This window comes from Neopsephotus bourkii, unplaced genomic scaffold (assembly GCF_033783945.1).
Source record: "Neopsephotus bourkii isolate Nb327-2 ecotype Australia unplaced genomic scaffold, CSIRO-AGI_Nbou_v1 NB_1634, whole genome shotgun sequence".
NCBI lineage: Eukaryota > Metazoa > Chordata > Aves > Psittaciformes > Psittacidae > Neopsephotus > Neopsephotus bourkii.
In genome coordinates this window covers 9,938,281-9,959,700 of record NW_026902109.1, presented here as the reverse complement: position 1 = coordinate 9,959,700, position 21,420 = coordinate 9,938,281, and the positions used below count along the sequence as shown (strand labels likewise).

The 21,420-nt window shown below is 39.7% G+C and overlaps 2 protein-coding genes across 4 annotated transcripts in view; one reads left to right on the top strand and one right to left on the bottom strand.

The window, feature by feature from the left end:
• SHLD2 (shieldin complex subunit 2) overlaps positions 1 to 7,925 on the bottom strand; it is a 34,456-nt gene extending 26,531 nt beyond the window's left edge. For all 3 annotated transcript variants that reach the window (XM_061373745.1, XM_061373744.1, XM_061373740.1), the window contains exon 1: positions 7,846 to 7,925. The gene's annotated coding sequence lies outside the window, so the exon portion shown is untranslated. The remainder of the gene's footprint in view (positions 1 to 7,845) is intronic.
• Positions 7,926 to 8,493: 568 nt separating this feature from the next.
• Positions 8,494 to 21,420, top strand: part of GLUD1 (glutamate dehydrogenase 1) — a 32,670-nt gene continuing 19,743 nt past the window's right edge. The window contains exons 1-2 of the mRNA XM_061373737.1: positions 8,494 to 8,979; positions 20,671 to 20,751. Of these exons, the coding sequence (XP_061229721.1) occupies positions 8,553 to 8,979; positions 20,671 to 20,751 (508 nt within the window). The 5' untranslated portion in view covers positions 8,494 to 8,552. The remainder of the gene's footprint in view (positions 8,980 to 20,670; positions 20,752 to 21,420) is intronic.

Below are 21,420 nucleotides of genomic sequence, written 5' to 3'. Positions count from 1 at the left end.
ATACTCATACGCTCTGGGAGAAAAAAAGGTGCTGAAAATACAATGTTTTGCCAAATAAGACACCTTTCTTCTTTTTGTTAACAAGATATACTAAACCTAGAACTAAATAGCACTAATGGACTTGCACTACAGGTATGGGTTGTAGTAGGTAGGTAAGGCAAAAAATACACAGGGGGAGCAGAACAATGAAGAAGACTAGCTTCTTTTTCCTTCCTTCTCATTACCTTCATGCGACACTTGTTACATAAATTTCTGCATATATAGCCCAGTGTAACATTTATTTATACAACTACTATAATGCTCATGCAGACTATAAACCTAAGATGAACACATGGCCTACACTCTCTGTTCAAGAAAGCTGATCTGTAATGGTAATGGTACAATCTAAAAGCATACTTTATTTAGACAGCCAGTTAGTTTCCCTTTACTAAATTAAAGACAAACACCAGCTTATCTGAAAAGCTGATAAGACAAAACAAAAGAAACAAGATAAGCTTTTACAAATTCCAGGACTATTTTAACTCAGTCAGATGACAGCAATATAATACTCCTCCTGAAATCTGAAAATCTGTTAATGATGTGTAGAGACTCTACCTTAACAGGATTTCAAAATAAGCCAACTTACTGACTTTCAAAGGAAAAAAACAGAAGAGATAATGTCTTATTTACCTGTTCTGCTTTATCTTGTCAGCATTGACAAGATTAGACAATAAATAATAACCAATAAAACTTAAACAGCACAGTATCTTCAGCTTGTTAATCAAAAGAAATGTTTAACTAAGCCAAATTCTACAGTACTGCTGCAGGTTTATGGCAGCAACTGCAAACTGTTCTCATGTCAACTGACATGAGCATCCCTTGGATGCTCATCATATCTCTGGACACCACTAGGACCATCCCACTCTTACTCTTTAAGGCATCTACTGCTCCCACAACAGCACCAAGTAACAATGACAGCAACAACGCCTCCAGAAAACATTCCAAGATAGATTTTGTGCACACAGGTTTTGCCACAACTCCATAAGGGGTCACTTATGTCTGGCACTGCATTCCTATACATTAAACAAGGCTGCCATATAGGCACTTAAACACCGCATATAACATGATTAATGAACTCCAGAATTTACACAGAAGGGCAGTATTAATAAACCAAGCAATTTAACTGGAAAACAGACCAAAGAGTGCAAAAATCTAACTTTTTTTAATACGGTGCTTTAAATAATTGTTCAAATGTACTCAAGATGGGCAGTTCAATTCAAACACATATTTTTCATTCTGACCTAATTATAGCTCATCCCAGATTTCTCTGGGTTGAGCTATAATAGTGTTTTTTGCACTGGATACCTACATCCAGTGGACAGCATGAACAAACATTATGTTTATTGAAGATGACTAAGATACCAGTCAATATACTCCTGGACTTTTCTGATGAACATCACCAATTTTTTCTACCAAGAAACATGAGAGGCAACTCTTAATTCTTCACCATCCTTCACAAAGGATTAAGCATTCAAACATATTTTAACAATATGGATTTCCATAACCAGGCTGCCAAAGTGAAAAAGGATAAAGTTGAATCTGTTAACAGAAAAGCAAACAAGACCACTGACGAAGACTAGTATTCTCTGGTTCCTAAGAGCTTTAATGTTTGTTATTTAAACAATACACACTGTGTTTATGCTAACAGCTCTTGATTGCCAGTTAAGTACTAAAGTAAGAAAAAACTGGTTTGCAGTCCCTGATGCTGTGATTCCAGGCTGTTAAGATCTCGGGTATAATTTTCAGCCAAGGCCACCAAGAGTTCCAAAAACCCATCTACTTCAATTGTAAATAATACTTTCAAACAATACTCAGTACACTCCTGGCAAATCATACTTTCTACTCCCTCATTTATTGTGTTGACTAAAATAGACAGCAATTCTTTAAAAAAAATGGTATAATAGCCACAAAATAAACTGACTAAAGTACTTTTGTTCATAACCTATTTAAAGCAACAAAGCTCACAGTGCATCAGTGAAGGTTTTTATGCCTGTGTATCTGTCAGACGTCCCATTAGCTTTTTCATCAGTTAATTTCAACACATTTAGCAGTTGGATAGCATCTCAAATATATTGGCTTTGGTAGCTGTATCATTCCCTCTTTTGTCTTTTAAAGTAGAAATGAGTTTAAAACAAGTAAAAGCTAAAGATCATTCCACAAAGACGTGAAATAGCTGCTTTAACAGATTCTCATTGATAAAGGAAATGAGAAAGGAACAGCCTTCACAATGACCAGCAAAAGCCATGTTGACTGAAAGGTCACTGAAATCAGATTAATTTGTTACTGAGTTCAGCAAGTTTCAGACCAGACCTGCAGATTCCAGAGAAAGTTACCTTTTGTCCTAGCCATCTGAAAACCAGAAGTAGCATTACAGGAAATAAGTGTTATAAAACGCATACTTTATATTTCTTAGTCATATTATCCGACAATGCCTATTAGCAATGTATTAGAGTAACAGTACCAAAACGTGACACACAAAATTTCTGCATATCTATAGACTGTCTGAGTAAGAGATAAGGACATCATCTCCTGTATACATGAAGAGCTTTTTGTATCTGTTCTGTCACAGACCTGAAGTAATCAATCAGTTGGCAACATCAGTCATCATTCACAGCAGCAGTATAAACAGATGGAGACAGAAGGTCTTTAAAGCTGATAAACATAAGCACCAACACTTTTCATGGCAATGAAAGCTATATTTACTCATGAGGTAATTATCAGAATTTATTCAATGTTTTCTGATTTCTCCAGTTGAATTATTAACATTTTAAAACCTCAAGAAACTGCCCTCTGACACTGAGTCCACTTGCTGAAGGCTTTTCAAGTACTTTTCACTGAAAAATTGAGGAACCCCTGTCAAATTTACATTCAGGGAAACAGCCCAAGAACTCTATTGTAAGAATTATGAGATAAGAATCACATCTTGTTGCAGAAGTTCTGGAAAGGCAAAAAAAGATGATTGTTTAAATAATAAATATAAATATTAATTTGCTCAGCTACTGATTTTTGTTTTGTATGAATGCCTCAAGTAAAAAACCAAATCTCTCACTTTAGACTAGTATTTCCTAAAGAAAATCGTTTCTAGGTTAAACCTACCAACTTCCTACCTTACTTGTACACTTAGGAGTTTCATTCCCTGCTTTTGCAGTGCTATAGACAAGCAAAAAAGTTACTCTTTGTATATGAATAAGATGTTAGCAGCTTATACTTAAATTTAGCAACCACGAAAACATCTAAATTTAATACAAAAAAATACATAATGCTAAATAATCAGACCACAGGTACCTAAGCATCTCACTAATAACAAAGTCTTTATCTCAACGGGAAATTATCTAAATACCTCTCCTCCAACTCTGCAGTATTACAGAAAACACATATCAGATTTGCAGCATATGCAAATCTACCTTCTGCAGCCTGCCTGGAAAAACACCAAATTCAGATTCTTCTGTATTAAGGCAAAGGGAGGAAATAGAGAGAACCTGCCAGTCTGCTCTCCAGCTCTGGAATGGCTGAACACAGCTGAAGCTACCTATATAGGAAAGAAATCTTAATTAAGGGATTAACAGTTCTTTACCACGATTTTTAACTGGCTCCCCTTAGTCTTCAAACCAATCAATCTAAGTATTGATACCTTATGCCAGTGAAACAGCTTTTCATCAGGTTTCACCTCTTAATTGTTTTTAAAGAGATGGCTGAAATGAAGATTTCTAGGCAAATGTTCACTTTGTAGAAGTGCTCACATAGATAGACAAGTCACAAATTAAATAAAACTTCTGGGATTCACCTAATTCAGGTGTTACATGTAATAGGATCTTATAGAGCCAGCCCTCTAAGCAACACTGAAGCTTGACAACTGTGCGACCCTTCTAATTTCATTCCTGTTATATCATGTACTGTCTTGACATAAACAGGGAAGAATATAAACAAAAAATGTGACATTCTGAGTATACTAACTTATTCACAAATTTGGAATTAAAATTAAGCTTGGATCATGTTAATAATTCCTTAGATTCTTTAGGTTATATTTATTCTATAAAAATATACCTATTTAAAAGAACACATGCTTTATCAACATTACCTTCCATTACTGTGAGAACAGAATACTGGTATAATATCTTCAAGAAGATACAGAAACAGCCATCTCTACTTTCATATCCCCTGCTAAAAATAATATATGATACATGAACATTTACTTTAAAGCATTATGAAGGCTGAAAATATGATCCATAAAACTTGAGAATCTCTCAAACTAATGATCAGCAGATGGCTATTTTGTAGTAGGCAGCTCCAATGCAGGAGGATTATTATGAAGTCCTACATACTTGCTGCACACCCTCTATTTAACAGAAACACACGGGGTTTCTATGGCTAGAGCTACAGTTAGCATTCCCAACAGAATCATACCCACTGATTCTTCCAGTAACAATTATTCAACCATTCACAGATCTGTTAACTCAGAGGCTGAGCAGTTCTTCAACAGTTTGAGATAAAACAACAGCCTCAGCTCTCACCTACTTAGTCACTATCAAGATACATCAAGCTGTACAGCATACCACTTAAGTCCAAGAAAAAGAAGCATTTTCTTGCAACTTCTGGTGAAATGAGGAAGAGAAACATAATTGCTCATATTGGCAATTAAAGAGGAACACAAATTTCTTTCAACTTGTACAATACTCAAAATTCTCACATTCAGCTAGAACCTCAGTTTTACAGCTTTCCACATTACTTCTGGAATCATACAAAAAACGTCTTCATATGCGAGTGTTACCAACATTTGGACATTATCTCAATGCTTTAAGCAATGGGTAACAACTGCCAAATGCTTCATGTAACATGGCTGATAGCTTAAATTGAAGGTTGCTGAAACAAGTGTAATTCCATTTGCAGAATATTTCAAAATCCATTTCTTTTCCCAGAAGAAAGTCTGTTTACCACAGAAATGAATTAGTTCTCTGTCCACTGAATGGATAAACTTTCCTCCTGAACATGTTGTCTAACGGATGTTCAGACTCTGAAGTCTCTGAACTGGAGACAATCTCAGAGTTACCCTGTACTTGAAGGGGCTTACCCAGACAAAGGGCAGAGTTATTCAAAGTCCTATGGAGACCCCTAATTTCCTACTGGGATAACTAGCCTCACTTCTGAGACAATCCAGTACTAGTACATCCTAGAAACATTTTAGCAAAACTGACAGACTTTGATAGAGAACACTAAACTGAACCAGACATTTTAACTTTAATACAAAAATATTTATCATTTATGGCAACACTATTAATAATGTTAGACATAGCAAAAAGATTACCCTGGTCATCTACATATTCTCAAATAGCTAATACTCCAAATAATGTAATGGATTAAAGCACACTACTGGATTCCTGCCTTAGACCACTGTTTTTCAATAAAACTTTAAATTCAACACATAATAAATTTGACTCCACTTGCTATGAAACTGGTAATTTCAAAACACATAGACCGCTTCAGGAAGGCACAATACAGTGTTTATTACTGTTCTTATATACCCTAAAAATAATGTTAAAATTATGTATAAAGATTATATAGAAGCTTAGAAAATTAATCGATTTGTTTGTTGTCTCCCTCACCCGTACTTCACAGATTTTAAATAAAAACTTGCACCTATCATGTATACACACTTGAATATGACCTTGTTGCAAAGTCCATGAATCACACAGCTCCTACCACACAGGTATTAAGTTTTCTCTATGTATCTCTCTTCAGATGCAGGTCTACAACCAACATTCAATATGAAACTTTCAATATGAAACTAGCAAAGTTAGTGAAATTTCTGGTTGTGGAGATGACAAAAAGTTACCTTTGAATCCATCCAAAACTTTTTTTCTTTTTTTTTACTGATGTTACTCAAATATGACTCTTCTGATGGCACCCCATCTGCTATGCAAGAACAAATAAGACAGTTAACCTTTTATTATTGTAATTGCCACTTTCATATCTGCTAGAACTCACTCATTCTAAAGCATGCAAATTTTTATTTCCTGCAACAGATTTTGCTTTAACTGCTCACCACTTACTATATGAGAATACTGGAATGGGGTATGTGACTCTTGTTTTTACCCTTCTTGAACACCCTCAGGCAGCATGGTTATTTTTGCCTCCAGAAGGCATCTGAAGCAAACAAAAACCTTGTAGAGAACTGCTGAGGCTGGTAAAATGTCTGTAAACAGTACACTATTTCATTCATTAACAAGTGCAAACAAAAATCCCCAGTTTTCTTTCATAATATTTAAAGACTAAGAAATTAAGCATTCTGATTTAGTTATTTGTAGCATTTTGCAGACATATTGTTGGATAGTTTCCTGAAATCCAGCCTTATTTAGAAAAGAGGCCAGCTATGGTGCTACTCCAAAGACATCTGTGTGATTGAACCCATGGAAAGACCCACTTTGGTCTCACACTGTCATGTCCCATAGTTGATCTCAAATACATTCCAAATATGTACTGCAAGCAGTTGGTAATTGAGTAAAGGGAAGGCAGGATAGGAGCTAATCGCGTTTACCTTATTTTAATCTAAGTCTACACACTTGAGCAAAGTGGTTACCTGTATTTTTCATTCAACTTTTGTCTGTGAAATAGTGTTCAAGCCTACAGAACAATGTGAAAATAATTAGCTGACAAGGACTATTTACCACAATACCCTTTCACCACCTCCTTTCCTACGCATTTAAAAAAGTTAAGAACTCGTGCACAAGTTAAGTTTTAGATAATGGAAACCTGCACATGACAAATGAAAAAGCAGCGCAAAGCTGATACAACCACTGAAAACACTGCAATTCTGTGAACTGAAAATTAACGCAATAGAAGTTACTTATGAACCACCTCCAATAAGGGCAGAAAAACAAGCCAGTGAGGTTGCTTCTAAAGCCCAGTGGAAACACCCAAATAACAAACAGTCCTAAGAACAAGCTCCTTTCTTGCTTTTGTCTCCACATCATTTACTATCAAGGATCTTTGTTCTCTAGGCTACAGTTATAAACCATCCTCATTACAGATAAAAGGCAACCTTATCAGTGGTTCTTATGACAACTTTTTAGGATAGGAAAAAAGTTAAATCAAGACAAAATTTGAGTATCGGTTGCCCCCAACACACCTAAACACATATACACAAAAACAACCCACAAACAATAACAACCAACCCAAACAAACAACAAAACAAAACTAAATCAAACCTGTATTTTCCAATTAGCAGCTCAATCCTACAGAAAGTTAAAAGTTTATTTCTTCGGAAATGAAAATCGTAAAAATACTGCCACACACCATCTCCCATGTTCTGAATGCAGATCTTACAGAGCTTAAAGCTGCAAGATGCGCTCAAGTCTAAGCTACATAAACTCCAACCACCTTCAGTGGCCCAAGACCCAGCAAAAGGCAACATACTACCAATATAAGCCGAGCAGACAAAGCAGCAGTGTTAGCAGCTTGGCTTGAAGCTTCTATTTTCTTTCTTGACAGGGCAGTCACTTAAAACACGTGTGGATAAACTGGGTTTTCCTAACAGGCTCTCCTCAAAAGGGGTCTTCACGCAAACCACACTTTCCCTAAGGATTTTGTACACTGCAACTGCCTGAAAGTACCCTTACTTGTATTTGTACCTTCCCGAAGAGAAACTATATGTTTTACTCAGCTAAAGGGCAACATCCGACAGCCAGGCCAAGTCTCCCTCGCCCATAGCACTGCATGCCATGTCCCTCCTCGGAGCGGAGGGGAGCAGAGCAGGGCGGAAGGCGCTGGAAGCTAGCCAGAATCGCACACTGGTGCCTTAGTGAAGACTACTTGCCCCACGCTCTTCACCAGCAACGGCTCTTTCCCAGCACAGCACAACGGAGCTCAAGAGGAGCAGCACGTCGCCAGCGAGGAACGGCGGAACCCCGTACACCCCACCCCTCCGCCCGGAGAGACGGACCGCAGCCCAAGCGTGAGGCGCGAAGCGCGGCCACGCAAACACCCCAACCGGGCTCTCCGACAGGAAGGAGAAAAGACCCAAGCGGGAAGCAGTGGGGAGGAGACAAGAGGCGGGGAAGAGGCGCCCCCCTTCGCCGCCGACCTACCGAGGCCTATGGGAAAACAGCCAGGGCGCACCCGCGCCCTCTTCCGCTCACGCCCCGCGTGCACGGTCTCACACGCCGAGCTCTGCTAGCGGCAGCGGCTCTCCAGGCGAGCGCCGAGCGCGCATGCTCAACACACCCCCTCCGCCCCGCCCATAGCGAGACTCCCGCCCGCCGCGCCCTCTCCCCCTCCGCGAATCCCGCCGGGGGCGGGGCTGGGCGGGGCTTCGCGCAGGCGCAGCGGGGAAGGGCGCCGCGTTGCGTCCCCCGTCCCTCCCCTCCGCTGTCGCCCGCTGCCCACCCCCCACCCCGAGGCCGTTTAAAGGCGAAGGCGGCGGCGCTTTGCTTCTGTTGTGGCAGCAGCAGCAGCGCCGCACCAGGACTTGCCACTGCCTTATCGCTGCGCGCGTAGCGGAAGCGCTGGTGGCTGCCGCCATGTACCGCTACTTGGGGGAGCTGCTGGCGTCCCGCCTGGCCGCCGGCGCGGTGCTGGCGGGCGCGGAGTCTGGCGGGACGGCGGTGGCTGCTGGGGGGGCAGCGGCGGCATGGGGTGGGGGCAGGTGCCCGCGGCGGCACTACTGCGAGGCGGCGAAAAAGGAAGACAACCCGAACTTCTTCAAGATGGTGGAGGGGTTCTTCGACCGCGGCGCCAGCATCGTGGAGGACAAACTGGTGGAGGGGCTGCGCACCCGCGAGAGCATGGAGGACCGGCGCCACCGCGTCCGCGGCATTCTCCGCATCATCAAGCCCTGCAACCATGTGCTGAGTGTCTCCTTCCCCATCAAGCGTGACAACGGCGAGTGGGAGGTGATCGAGGGCTACCGGGCGCAGCACAGCCAGCACCGCACCCCCTGCAAGGGAGGTGAGACCCGCCGTCCCCTTGTCCTCTCACCCCACCCCCCGGTGTCCGTGGAGGCCCGCAGAGCCTCTGCCTGGCAGTTGCTTCCCTCGCCCTAGGGTACTGGGGAGGTGACGCTTGGTTCCTCGCTGCCCGGCCGGCAAGCGACCGTTAGCAGCCGTTCCGGCGATGACAGCCAGCAGCGTCCTTCTATCACCTGCAGTATCTGGTATCTGAATGGAAGGCAGGAGCAGGGGCAGAGCGGCTCCTACGAAGCCCTTCAGCGATCTGTTGTCCGGGTTGTTATCCGAGGTGTGAGGTCTCACAGCGGCTGGTCGTGTGGTCTTTGCAATAGACACCGTTGGCCTGGCCTTAGGCAAGGCGTAGGGTGGGAGGGCAGCCTGCACAGTTAGTGACTCAAGCCTCACCAGTGTTGAAAAACATGGAAACTCCACGCTTAAAGTGTCTACTCTTGAGGCGGGAGCTGGAAAAGCCATCGTTTAACACACTGCTTGCTGTGTTTACTAAAGACCAATGCTCACACAGGAAACGTCAGTAGAGAAAAACAAGTTTTCCCAGCTAGTGGCTGAATACACAGGAAGAGACAAAAGTAATTTTTCTAGGGAAAGCTGACTTGGTATAGGTGAGGCCAACACCATGCCTGTTGTACAAGGGGCCTGGGAGGGTCAGTCTTGCCAGAGCTGAATTCATGTGGCACCAGCTCTGATCTCAGAGGAATCAAACTCCCTTTTAGTCCAGGATAGATGTCACTTCCTTGAAAAACAAATACAGATGTCCTTTGCCGTAACTTACTCAGGAGTTCTGATCTTTGTGGACAGTTAAGTATTGGAGGCCGTTTCAGGGCTGTGTCTCAAACTAGGGCTTCTGTGATCTGCAAATACATTTCTTTTTTCTTCAGCATAGACCAGCTTTATGGTGAATAATGATGGTTGCTGAAAGCAAAGATTTATTTATAAATTATGATCAGTGACTGACTTTGAGACTAGAGTAGGAAAGGTGTTCCTAGGTTAATGTGCTCTTGATAATCAGTTTGGTGTATATGACATGGGACGTTTTCTCTTTGCAGCACAATTAGCCTGTCCTGCTAATGTTTCCTAGCTTTAAAAAATAAAACGTAGTGAGTGTCCTGTGATATGCTTAATTCTTAGCCAAAAGGGACTAACTCAACTTCTGGTGCTTCCTTACAACAAGAGTTACCGGCATGAGACTTAGTTGTGGCTGAAGTCAAGTATGGGTGATGCTTATTGTGTGTGGACCTATTGTTTTTCTGCTATTGCTGTAATCTCCTTTAAAATAGTGATGAGTTGTTAGACTGCTGTTTTGTCACTGCTTAGGTTAAGTTGCTTTTTGCTGCTGTTTACAGAAAATCATTTTCTGTACAGCCTGTGTTTCTTGTAAGTTCCCCACTTGTATACCAAAATGCAGTTCAGTGGTAATTGAAGTAACAAGATAGTAGTTTATGTATGGCAATGTCTAATGTTTCACATTAGTATTGCTCAAAACAGAAGGAATTAATGTTTTCACAACAAAGAAGTAGGAAAGACTTTATATATGAACAAAAAACAGCAACTGGGTGCTGGATACCATCTGTTCTGATACCTGTATTTCTAAACGCTCAACAGAATTTCTTGGTTTTCAGTAGCATTTCTTAGGTCTGTCTGCACTGGAGCATTTCTGGAAAGTTACAACTGTAAATTTCAAGGCAATTTGAAGTGACAGCTAAAGAAGATATAAAGTCTCAATAGTATGTAATTTTCTTCCTGTGCTGCTCTCTACTCCAGGTGGGCTTAGGGAAGGAATTGCCAATGTTATTTCCTTTCCAGTCTTTTCAGTGTAGCGATCATTAATGGTTTTCACCTTCTAATGCTGTATAGGGATTTGCTCACTATCAGATGACAGACATGGCTTTGCAGTAAATTTAAATGGGATGTGAGATAAGTGTAGATGGACTGCTTGAAACCTGCTGTGCAAAAAAGGTGGGAGGAATTAGAACACTTCTATTTAAATTGGAAAGAATGGGAATGTTAAAGATATTTCTGCATTTGTGATATTAGATCCACCCAGAATACACTACAACTTGACCTTTTGTCTAGAAGTGATGTTTAAACTAGAATCCTAGTAGATTCCAAAGGGAAAATAACCAAGAACACCTACCTCACTCCCCCCCAGAAACCTCCAAACAAAACAGTTTCCCCTCCCAGCAAAGCCTAGATAAATACAACTCGGACTCCATATGGTTATGAAGTGGAAAAACTTGGTGAGGTGGGTGTCTCACACACTGTGGAGCTCAGAGTCTGGTGAAGTTAATTCACACCAGCAAGAAACAGCAGGGGACATAGGGCACCTTTTAAAAGAAGGTATGAGTTGGCATCTGGAAGGCTTGCAGAGCAGTAGGAGAAGCACAGCTTCCAGATCTTTTCAGATGCAAAATCGTGAACTTTAAATCTGCACTTAATGAAAAAGAAAGTTTGTTAAAATAAGGCTCCCTGTACTGTATGTTTTTTTTGTTATTATTATTTTAAGGGTGTGTATTTGGTACTAAGAAACAGACCATTTAGTTTCTGCTAGGTAGTCACTAGCAAGTAGGGATGTGTTTTCATCTCTGTCATTTTCTTAAGCATTGTACTTTAAAAGCTCATCTCTTGTAGTTTTTGAGTTTTAAATAAGCTGAAGAATAAGAGATCCTCTTTAGAGAATGTTAAATACTGTTCTTTATGCAAATTAGACAAATGATCAAGGTGTACTTTAAGATTCAAGTGTGGAATGCAGGAAAACAAATATTTTTAGGTCTTAAATTTAGTTCCTCATTTCTTTTGTACATCCATACCAAAATACCTCATTAGCAACTGTAAGTTACTTCTGCATACCTTTTTGTTTGTAAGATCATCTACAGATTTAACTGTGAACTAATGAAGAATTTGTACTGTAAATCTAATTTAAAAAAAAAAAGTAAATGCTCTAAACCTGTAGGCAGCCGAGTTTCTTGAGGAAAGAGAGACTAAAAACATTTGAATTATCTCCACTTAAGGAGACCTTCTGTTTCTGTTAAATGGCTGTAGGTTAGTATTATAGTAGTTAGATTATGTGCCTTCTGTCACAGATGTCAGCCTCAGTTTCTTTGCCTGCTCATTCTCTTCTAGGATGTAACCTCAACCCCTGCTCAGTAGTCCAGCCCAAATCTGGAAAGTGCCAAACTTCTTAATGCAAGATTGATCCTTATGAAGCGAGTTTAACACTTGCATGTGCATGTCAATGATACCTGCCAGTATCTGCTTCCTCTACTAGTAGTCCTTCTGTATCTCCTTCTCTGCTGGCCTTCTCTTGCCTGCAAGTAGAAATAAGTCAGCAGAGTGAATGCCAGAAGGGGTCTGCTTTGAAAATAAGACTTCTGAGTGGACGGACAGCTGTGGCATATTGCAGAAATGGAGTGGCAGACCACATGGATTGGGCTGGGTGAGGGCAAATTTAAGATCAGTCTTACGTGTTCTGTGTAGGTAAACTACGTCTTGGTTGGGAACATGACTGTCTTATTTCTATTCAAGAAGCTAAATGCTCTTAATACCCTAGTTCTAGTAATCTAAGGCATAGTTAAAAAAAATAGGAAGTTATTTAATGGCTTATCCTAGTCTCCTCTCTGCCTGTAGAGGTGTAGAAACACAAATCAACTTGATTTTGTTGGACACAGTTGTTACTGCACGGTAGTGCAGGTGATTCTTCATTGAGTCAAGAGTAGTGCTTTTCAGGAGAACTGGCACTAGGTACTGAAACATGCTTTCTTTCCAGTTTATAACTTGTGGGGTATTTTCCACCTCAGTGGGAGAATCTAGAAATAATATTTCTTGTGCATTTTATGGTGCTTACCTATTTCATTGCTGTAGAAATTAATCCTTAATTCCTACTTCAGGGGTTGCAAAATTTTGCCATTCAAGAAGGTGATGATTCTTTTTCTTTTGGTGTGCTTCTCTTCTGTGCTTTAGGAATCTTTGCAGAATGGTCATGAATATACCCATTGAAGTGGTAGCCCTCACAGTATGTCCAGCACACAAGTCCAAGTTTTAAAGACTGTTTTCTGCAATTTAACTGCTGGAAAAGAAAACTGTTAAATGCTTCCTCATCCTATTGAGAACATAGGAGATAAGCAGTTTTCTTTGTGTGTTGAAACTCAAGTTGCTTATGATGCAAACTTAGTATTTATACAACTGGGTTGATGCTGCTTGGTAGCTGAAGTAATGCTAGAGAGTCAGATCACTCTTTCTTTTGCTTATGTGATGACTTGCATGCTAGTGGCCAGCACTAACAGGAAACCACAGCTGCTGCTGTTCACTGCACTGACAGCTGCCTGAAGAACTAAAACATACTGAATAGGGTACCGGAAATGAGATGGCTGAATACAGATGACTGTTGAAAAGAACTCTGACAGTCCCTACTTAAAATTATTTACAAAGATTCATTATTTTATCAGGTTCTGTGAAAGGTGTAAAACTGGTTAAGCTGCTTTTTCATGTGGCTGCTAACAGCTGTTTTCATTAGTAGGACAGTTTCAGAAAATAGAATAAGCTTATTGAGCTATTACCTGCTTAGTAGTATGAAAATGATTCCATGTTTGTTAGGCAGCATCTACTGTGGGGATAAAGTGGGTTTAAATTTTTTTTAAAGCCTTTTCATGTTAACCAACTGTCCAACAGGTCTGTTATCAATGAAAGCAAATGAAGCAGAGCTGGGAAACAACCTAACCTTCTGTTTATGTTCACCCAAATCAAGCCTCAGCTGCTTCCTTAGTTCAGCAAAGCTTTTTAAAACCATCTTTAGTTCTGACTAGATTTAGTCTAACTTTCACTTAAATAGGAATTTTGCAAAACTTTGCTATATGTTACTTTGAAGTTCTCTATGCAAAGACAAATGGTTCTTAACTTTATTTATTAGTTTATTTGGAGGTGACTTAATCTTATTTCCTGTGTGGTGCTATCTTGGCTGGTTAGTGGAAGGAGCTATTCTACATTACAAAATTTATGTCCTGGTTTTGGCTGCTTTTCTTCTGCTTGTAAGGATCTATCCTCATTTGACTTATGAGTTAATGAGTTTCTTGCTGCATAAGGTGACACCTATTCATGTTACCTTAGCTGTGTTTTTTCCAATTGCAGAGGTCTAAGGCTGATGCCAATCTTGGTGCCCAGCCATCAAATAGTCCCTGTTGTACACATTGTCTTGTCTAAAACAGTATACACATACACGCAAGAGCTGGACCAGTACAACCCCATGTGCTGCCTTGGCTATTGTGACACTGTTTATTCCCTTTTGTAAGTGAGGAAAGTAAGAAGTAATGCTGTAAGATATCTTGACTTCAGCAAACTCTGTTTATCCTGGGGTTGGTGACTTAGCTTTTTTAAGTCATGCATGGATAAAAGCTCTGAGGTCATGTCTTTGGCCTAAGGGTCTGCAAGGATAATACATGGAAATGTACCTAGGGATGGTGCAACAGATGGAACTATAACATAGACCATCTGTAACCTGAAATAAACCATGGAAACTGAGCAAACTTCAAAGGAATAAGTTTTACAGGAAAAAAAAAAGAGGGTGGTTAGCTTAACTGTGATAACACTTGCTAGCTAAAGCTTATACAAATGCCTTGTTATAGGTTTCTGTCCTAAAGTTGCTTAACTTTACAACTAGTTCAACAGTGGTTATATGTTTAAATTGCAAACTAAAAAATAAAGAAGGACAAGGAATGGGTGTCCTGTGTTTTGCTGTCCTTTAATAAACTAGTTGCAGTTTTCAGTGAACTCTATCAGTTTTGTGGTTTTACCTCTGGTACTTTTGTAGGAGGCTATTCCTTGCTCTTCTAGCTATGAAATCTTTTCAGTCTCTCCTTTCTCAAGTAATCAGCTCATACGGTTTGTGCAGTAGCCAGCTTTGTCCTTGATCTTCTATAGCTGTTTTCCCTTGCTACTGTTGGCTCCTTGTCTATTTATAGAGATATCGTACCGCTCTCAGCATTGGGCTTTCTGGATAAACACGTGTTGGAGGGGGTGAGAAGGGGAATCTCTTGTGTGATAATCTCCCTCCTGTTCCCTGGGTCGTCCTAGCAGGTATTCTTTGTTGCATGAATTGCAACAGCTTCATCTTGTTAGGAAATAAACTCTTAGGAATAGCATGGAATTTGCCTGCTTCGTGTCAGCACTGTGGTGGCTTTAGCTTATTGTTTTATGGCTTCTATGGTATTTGGACTAGCCAGGGTCAGCTCATGTGTTATTTCCGCCCTCTGCACACACCCATGCACTTGGTATTAATATCTACATGGAAGTAGTGTTACTGCATCTGTCTGTATCAGTCCTTGTTTCTACAGTGTTGAGTGCAGTTTAATGAGGAACCTAATCCTTTAGGTAGGGTTGAGGTAGTTCTGTAAGTGAGACTCTACTCTGTAGTCATAATCTAGGGGCATACATTCAGGTAATATGCCTAGTGGTAATACTGAATATCTCAAGGTCTTAACTAATGCACTGCACTTTATTTTTTAATAGGTAATATTACTGTTTTTTCTCTGTACGGAATGAAATAGACATGTATATGTTTAAGTATATTTCAAGTGTAAGTATAGCTTATTAAAAATCTTCAGGAAGTATTCTGTCTGGCCTTATGGTCACTGAATAGATACTTTTGGTTAAATCAGAATGGGGTGTATGTTCATAGGGAATCCTGCCCCAGGTTATAGCTGGCTAATGCTGTGTGGGAAAAGATAAATATTTTTATCTCCTCTCATGTCAGCTAGTGAATTGAATTTAGGAATGAGTAGTTCTTGTTGCTAACTGGTATACAATAATCATAATTTCCAGCGCTGAATTACTCATCTGGCTTTGTTATGTTTGTCTGGAATTTCTTTGTCATCAGTAATTACAAACTTGTCATTGTGCTGTTTATCACAATTTCCAAATGGTTAAATAAGGCTAAGCGCTTTTCTTCTAGGGAAGGCTGGATTTTATTTTTTTCTGGATTTAGAAAAATGTGCTGAAAGCCTAAGGATTGCTTTTAAGATCTGTTCCTGCTGGTTTAGGCATCAGAGATTACTTAGAGTTTTATAGTAGTATAATCGCAGTCTCACTTGTTTACTTCCCAAATTTCATGTAAATGAAAATTTTATACATAATCCAGAGTTAAAACATTAAGAAACTAAGGCATTGCAATAATGCTGATATATGGAGTTTGGGGATTTTGATGAAGAGTTTGAACAAGATGTGCATCATTACTGAAGCTCCTGACTCTGGATATCATGTCAGCCTTTGGACAGGGTCAGGCAAGCAACCCACAGAGCCACTGCAGAATCCAGTGTTGCTAATTGGGAGATTAATGTAGCTGTAGTCACTCGTAAAACCTTTCAAAAGAGATAAGGAAATATGTTTTGCTGAGTACTGTATGTATAGTGTAGGTTAGCTGTTGCTTTGGAACGCTTTTTTGATGAGCAAGCAATTTGCAAATAGAGGTGAGCAGAAAAAATGCACCATCTTAACAGGAATTGTCATCTGTAAAGGACCCAAATTAGTTTCAAAGTTCAAAAGATCTTCACAACTAGAAGAAAACACTGAAGTCAAAGCAGGACAAAAGCCTTGGTTAGACATTAATAATTCAGGCTGAGGTGCAAAAGTGTGCCAGGTTCTGGGGAACTTGAGAAACTTGCAGGATACTTAGCTCAGGAGTAGTTCAGAGAGTGTTTTGCCCTGAACTGTTACTGTGGCTACTGTTTAGTTTTGAGACTTGTCTTTGGATACTTCATGCTCATTAATATTGAAGGCATACATAGATATTACCATTTAAGATCACTGCACTTAGAAAATCAGGTAATAAGGACAGCAACTTCTTTAAGTGTAGATTTTTAGGTGTACCAAAAAGGTAATAATCATCCTTGAAGAGCCCGTGGTTCTCAACATCATAGACCACTGAAATCTTGTAAAAATCTAGTAAAATTGTATACCCAGTTTTCTTTGAAATATGCTCGTTGCATGCCTGTTAGTCCATTCCCTATTACAAACCGGCTGAATTAAAGGGTAGCTGACTGCTCTTCTTACAGAATCCCAAATACAGCCTTACTGATAATTACTACTTTGATATTTATTTGAAAAGTGTTTCAAGTGTTTTGCTATCTTCGTTTGGAAAAGTGAAAATTAATCCATAAACATCCAAAAAGCTAAGTGTAAATCATGAGCATATTTTACTCCAGCCAAAACAGGTATTGAGCTCAGTGCAAGAGGTAACTGAGTGAAGTATAATATATCCAAAATACAGATCGCAAAACCAGAAAATTTTAAAAAACACAGATACTGCAATGTGATGATAAAGCCGCCTCTTTATACTGAACAATAGTGAAACAAAATTAAAATGAAAACATTTCCTCATCTAAAAGTTCTTTTGCATAAAAAACAAAGTCGCTTAGCATACTGTTTAACTTCCTGGGGTGTGGCAAGGAAAGAGAATTCTCAACTAGAACAAGAATTTATATGTTTCCCAATGAAAAGTATTTTCCATGGTAGTGAGTCATACTGTAACTTGAGGCTTTCTTCAAACTATTTTTTGTAGCTAGTTTGCTGTAAAAGTCACAAGTTTCCAGAGACTTACTGTGTGGTACTTGCCAGGTTTAGAAAAAGCAAAATCTTTCTGCATAGCAGTGACTTTCATTTGCTTCTGTATTAAAAAAATCTTTAAAATATTCAAGATTTTTTTTTTATCTGTGTCTATGGTCCATTTTTAGACTCAGGCTATTGAATGCATAGTAGCACTGCCAAAAGAGCCATACAAATGCATGGCAATACTCTCCTGCCAAATTAGGAAGCTGTCAAACTAAATTTCACTGATGTACAAATAGAATAGAAATTAAGTCTTTTATCTTTGTGCATCCCCTTGCAGATGGAATGTACAGCATTCTCAGATGCCTGCTTCTCATCAGTCCTAACAGCTTAGCACAAATAATTTCCCTGTCAAGAGATGGGCCTCCTGTAGAGTGATTTCAGTTCCTGAAAATGGTAATTGGCTGAATTGTGAAAAAAGAAGGAAATGTTAGTACATCTTAAATGTTATCCACTCCTGCCATAGAAAGGAAAAAACATCACACCTGTGAGGAAACCTGGAATCCACGCTCTGAATTTTGCCTTACACTGTAATGGAAGTTTTTAGCAGATAAACTGAAACAAAAGTGGCTAGTGAAGTCAGCACAGCTCTCAGAACTGATGAGTCTCCCACTCCACAAGATAAAGCCTGCAAACAAGCCATTTTGGTTAGAACCGTTAAAAAAGGCTAGAAAAGAAGCCAAGTCTTGCTCAGGAGTATGAAGCTGTCCAGAAAAAGACCGTTACAGACACAAGTCTGAAAGTTTTCCCTATTTGGGTACATGTACGTGGGTGACAAAAAGGCAACTTGGCTGAAAGCCTTACAGTATTTGGTTAGTCTTGGGGCTTTTTCTGTATTTTCCTTGGAATGAAAGTTTAATGTTTATTACAGTAAAGTTTGTAGTAAGCCATGACTGTAATACAAGGATACTGGAGATAGAACTCTTTAGCATGTGTTTGAGTGTGCTAGTTAAACTGCTCCTTGTTCACCTTTTCAGATTCCATCTTCCATATGATGTGCAGAAGAGGCTGCTTGCTCCTTTCATATTTTTCTTCCCTGACAAAAAGTATAAAGTAACTATTCCCAACTATTTAATCCCCCTGCTGCTTTCCATATATCAATAAATAACATTTTGTGTGCCTGCAGGAGTATAGTTACAACAAAACTACTTTGTATATGCAACTTTTAAGTTTTAATAAATATATAGCTCGAATAAATACACAGTGGTCTATTTCAGCTGGGATGGAAGACCAGAGTACATTTTTGCCCAGCATACATTGTGGCTTCAAAGTTGGCTGGCTTGAGCAATGCTCAAATGACACCTGTTCCCAGAGTACCCACTCAACCAAGAGAGAGCTGCCCCCCTGGCAGGACAGTCAATGCCATAGATATTGGTTTTTGATTGCTCAGGGCCTGGCAAGAAGGATAACTGCTCCTCTGAAGGATCAGAGTAAAGACATGTTAAAAAAAACCCATGTATGTTGTAACTGTGACTGGTCTATTGCGCTTTGATAGATTCCGCTTACATTTTGAATATTACTTCCTGTGAGAAGGTGATTGAAATCCCAGATACGAATACCTTACAGCTATTTAAGTCAGAAACTAGTTGGTTTGCTTTTGGAGACCACCCTTCCCCCATATACACACTAAATTTAAATTCTGTTGTGCAGAGACATGGTACTTTCTTTTACCAATTGAACTCGCATAAAGCAGCACTTGGCCCTCAGCTTTATTTGAGCAGCACTCAGTTCCTTTGAATCTGGGATTGCTTCCAGAGCATTCAGGAATGGCTTCCATAGCAGCACAGTACTTTAGTTTGGATAATGTATGCTGGCTTTTTTTCACTCCTAAGGACCTGAATATGGTCTTCTCTTTACATAATAGGAAATTTGTGGTGCCTTGTCCTGACATCTGAAGGACACTCTGTGCCTGCTACAAACTACTGTGCAACTTGGCACAGCCCACGGCGAAGGATTTGGGGAGCAGGGGTGGGGATGATAAATTCTTCATGGCTCTGTTAAATGCTTAGTGATGTAGGAAATGTTGGATAGAAGATAATATATAGATGTAGGGTTTGTTTTTATTACCAGTGCCCCCATGATTTTGGGCACTGTGTTGATCTTGAGCATCATGTTTAGGGTTCTGTATATGTGCGCTGTCAGTTTGGTTAAATGTTTTCTGCTCTGCAACTGCCTCCAGAATATGTGAATTTTAATTTTGAATGAAGTCAGTTTATTGCACAGCTACAACCCATGTCTTTAGAAGGCTGGTAAGAGTCAGGCAGGTGACACATCTCCCTATCTTAATGTAATCATTTTCCACTCAGTTTTGAACTGCCGTGAAGACTGGGATAACCCACTGTGCATTCAAGCCATTATCAGACCACAGCTACTTCAATTTGCATCTGGACCACCTGTCAGCATGCACTTGCAGTTCTGCTGAATGGCTTGGAGCAGAGAATGCAGGCTTGGGCTGGCTTCCATGTGGGTGCAGGCTGGGTGGCCCTGGTCACACAAGCTTCCTACTGGGATAGAGTTACTCCATCAAAATGTTTTGAACAAGTTTGAATTAATGGAGTGGATTGATGCTTTCCGTTATGTGACTGTGCTTAGCAGCTAGAGCCTTGAAGCTACATATGGCTCATAACAGGAGATTGCATTACTCTAGCGAAAATACCTTGATTGTAACCTGTACTGGTAAGTTATGTTAAGGAACAAAGTTCATCTTGTATGTACAGTGAATGAAGTCCAGAGCTAAAAATCTTACAGAATGCTGATGGGCTTTATCAGCCTCTCGAAAACTGTGCTTCTAGTTACCTATCAGCTTGTCTCATTTTCATCACAAGGAATACTCACTTTTCTTCCAAGGTTGAGTACTGCTGTTAAACCACTTAATTGAGAACTACTGAAGTCTTGAATTTCTGCTAAGGAAAAGATACTTAAGTAGGAGAATGGGGAATTGTTCTTCAACTCTTAAAGCAAGTAAGTTGATAAATTACATAATTGTATCTTACAGGTGGCTGATATAGAAGTAAGCTTCCCAATTTATAAATACCTAAGAAGTGTTCAGTGAATTCCTTTTTTTCTCATGTGTCTCTTACAGGTATTCGTTATAGTTTGGATGTTAGTGTGGATGAAGTGAAAGCCTTAGCATCTCTAATGACATACAAATGTGCTGTGGTTGGTAAGTGATAATTTTCAAGCAAGGATACAATCTTTAATTTCACTTAGTATTGATGTAATTTACATAAAAAAACATTTAAAGGTGCTAGATCAGACAGTGATCTGACTAAAATCTGTCACAAGATGGGAAAAATACATAGTGACCAAAATAATAATACTTATTCCCTCTGCTGTTACTGTAGATGCTTGAATAAAGTTGCATTTTCATTTGAAAAGTCAGAATTCTGCTAGCTACCGCCTCCTTTAAAATGCTGCATCTTGAACTCAAATCAAAGTATGACAAACTTCGATTAGGAGGGGGCTAATTTTAGGGGGAACAGATGGAGGCTGAAAAGGACTCGGAGAGGGAAGCTGTGGGGAGAGAAGGGTAAAGTTCCTTTATGGGTTATAAAGAAGTATATTTCATACATGACTACTAAACTGTAGGGGAGTTTGGAGAGAATCTGCATATTATGTATAAGAAAACAAAATACATTTTGTTTATAAAGACACTTCACTTATGAATTCCAGAGTAAAATTTTTTGGGCTAAATCAGTAAAATGTAAACTGTAGAACTCCCTGTTTCTACAAATGCCAAGTACAAGAGCTTGAAGTGTAGGAAGTTTAAATCATGAACATCTGAGTTTTGAAGACCATTTTCAAGCTACCCTTGAAAGATTTCCCATTTCTA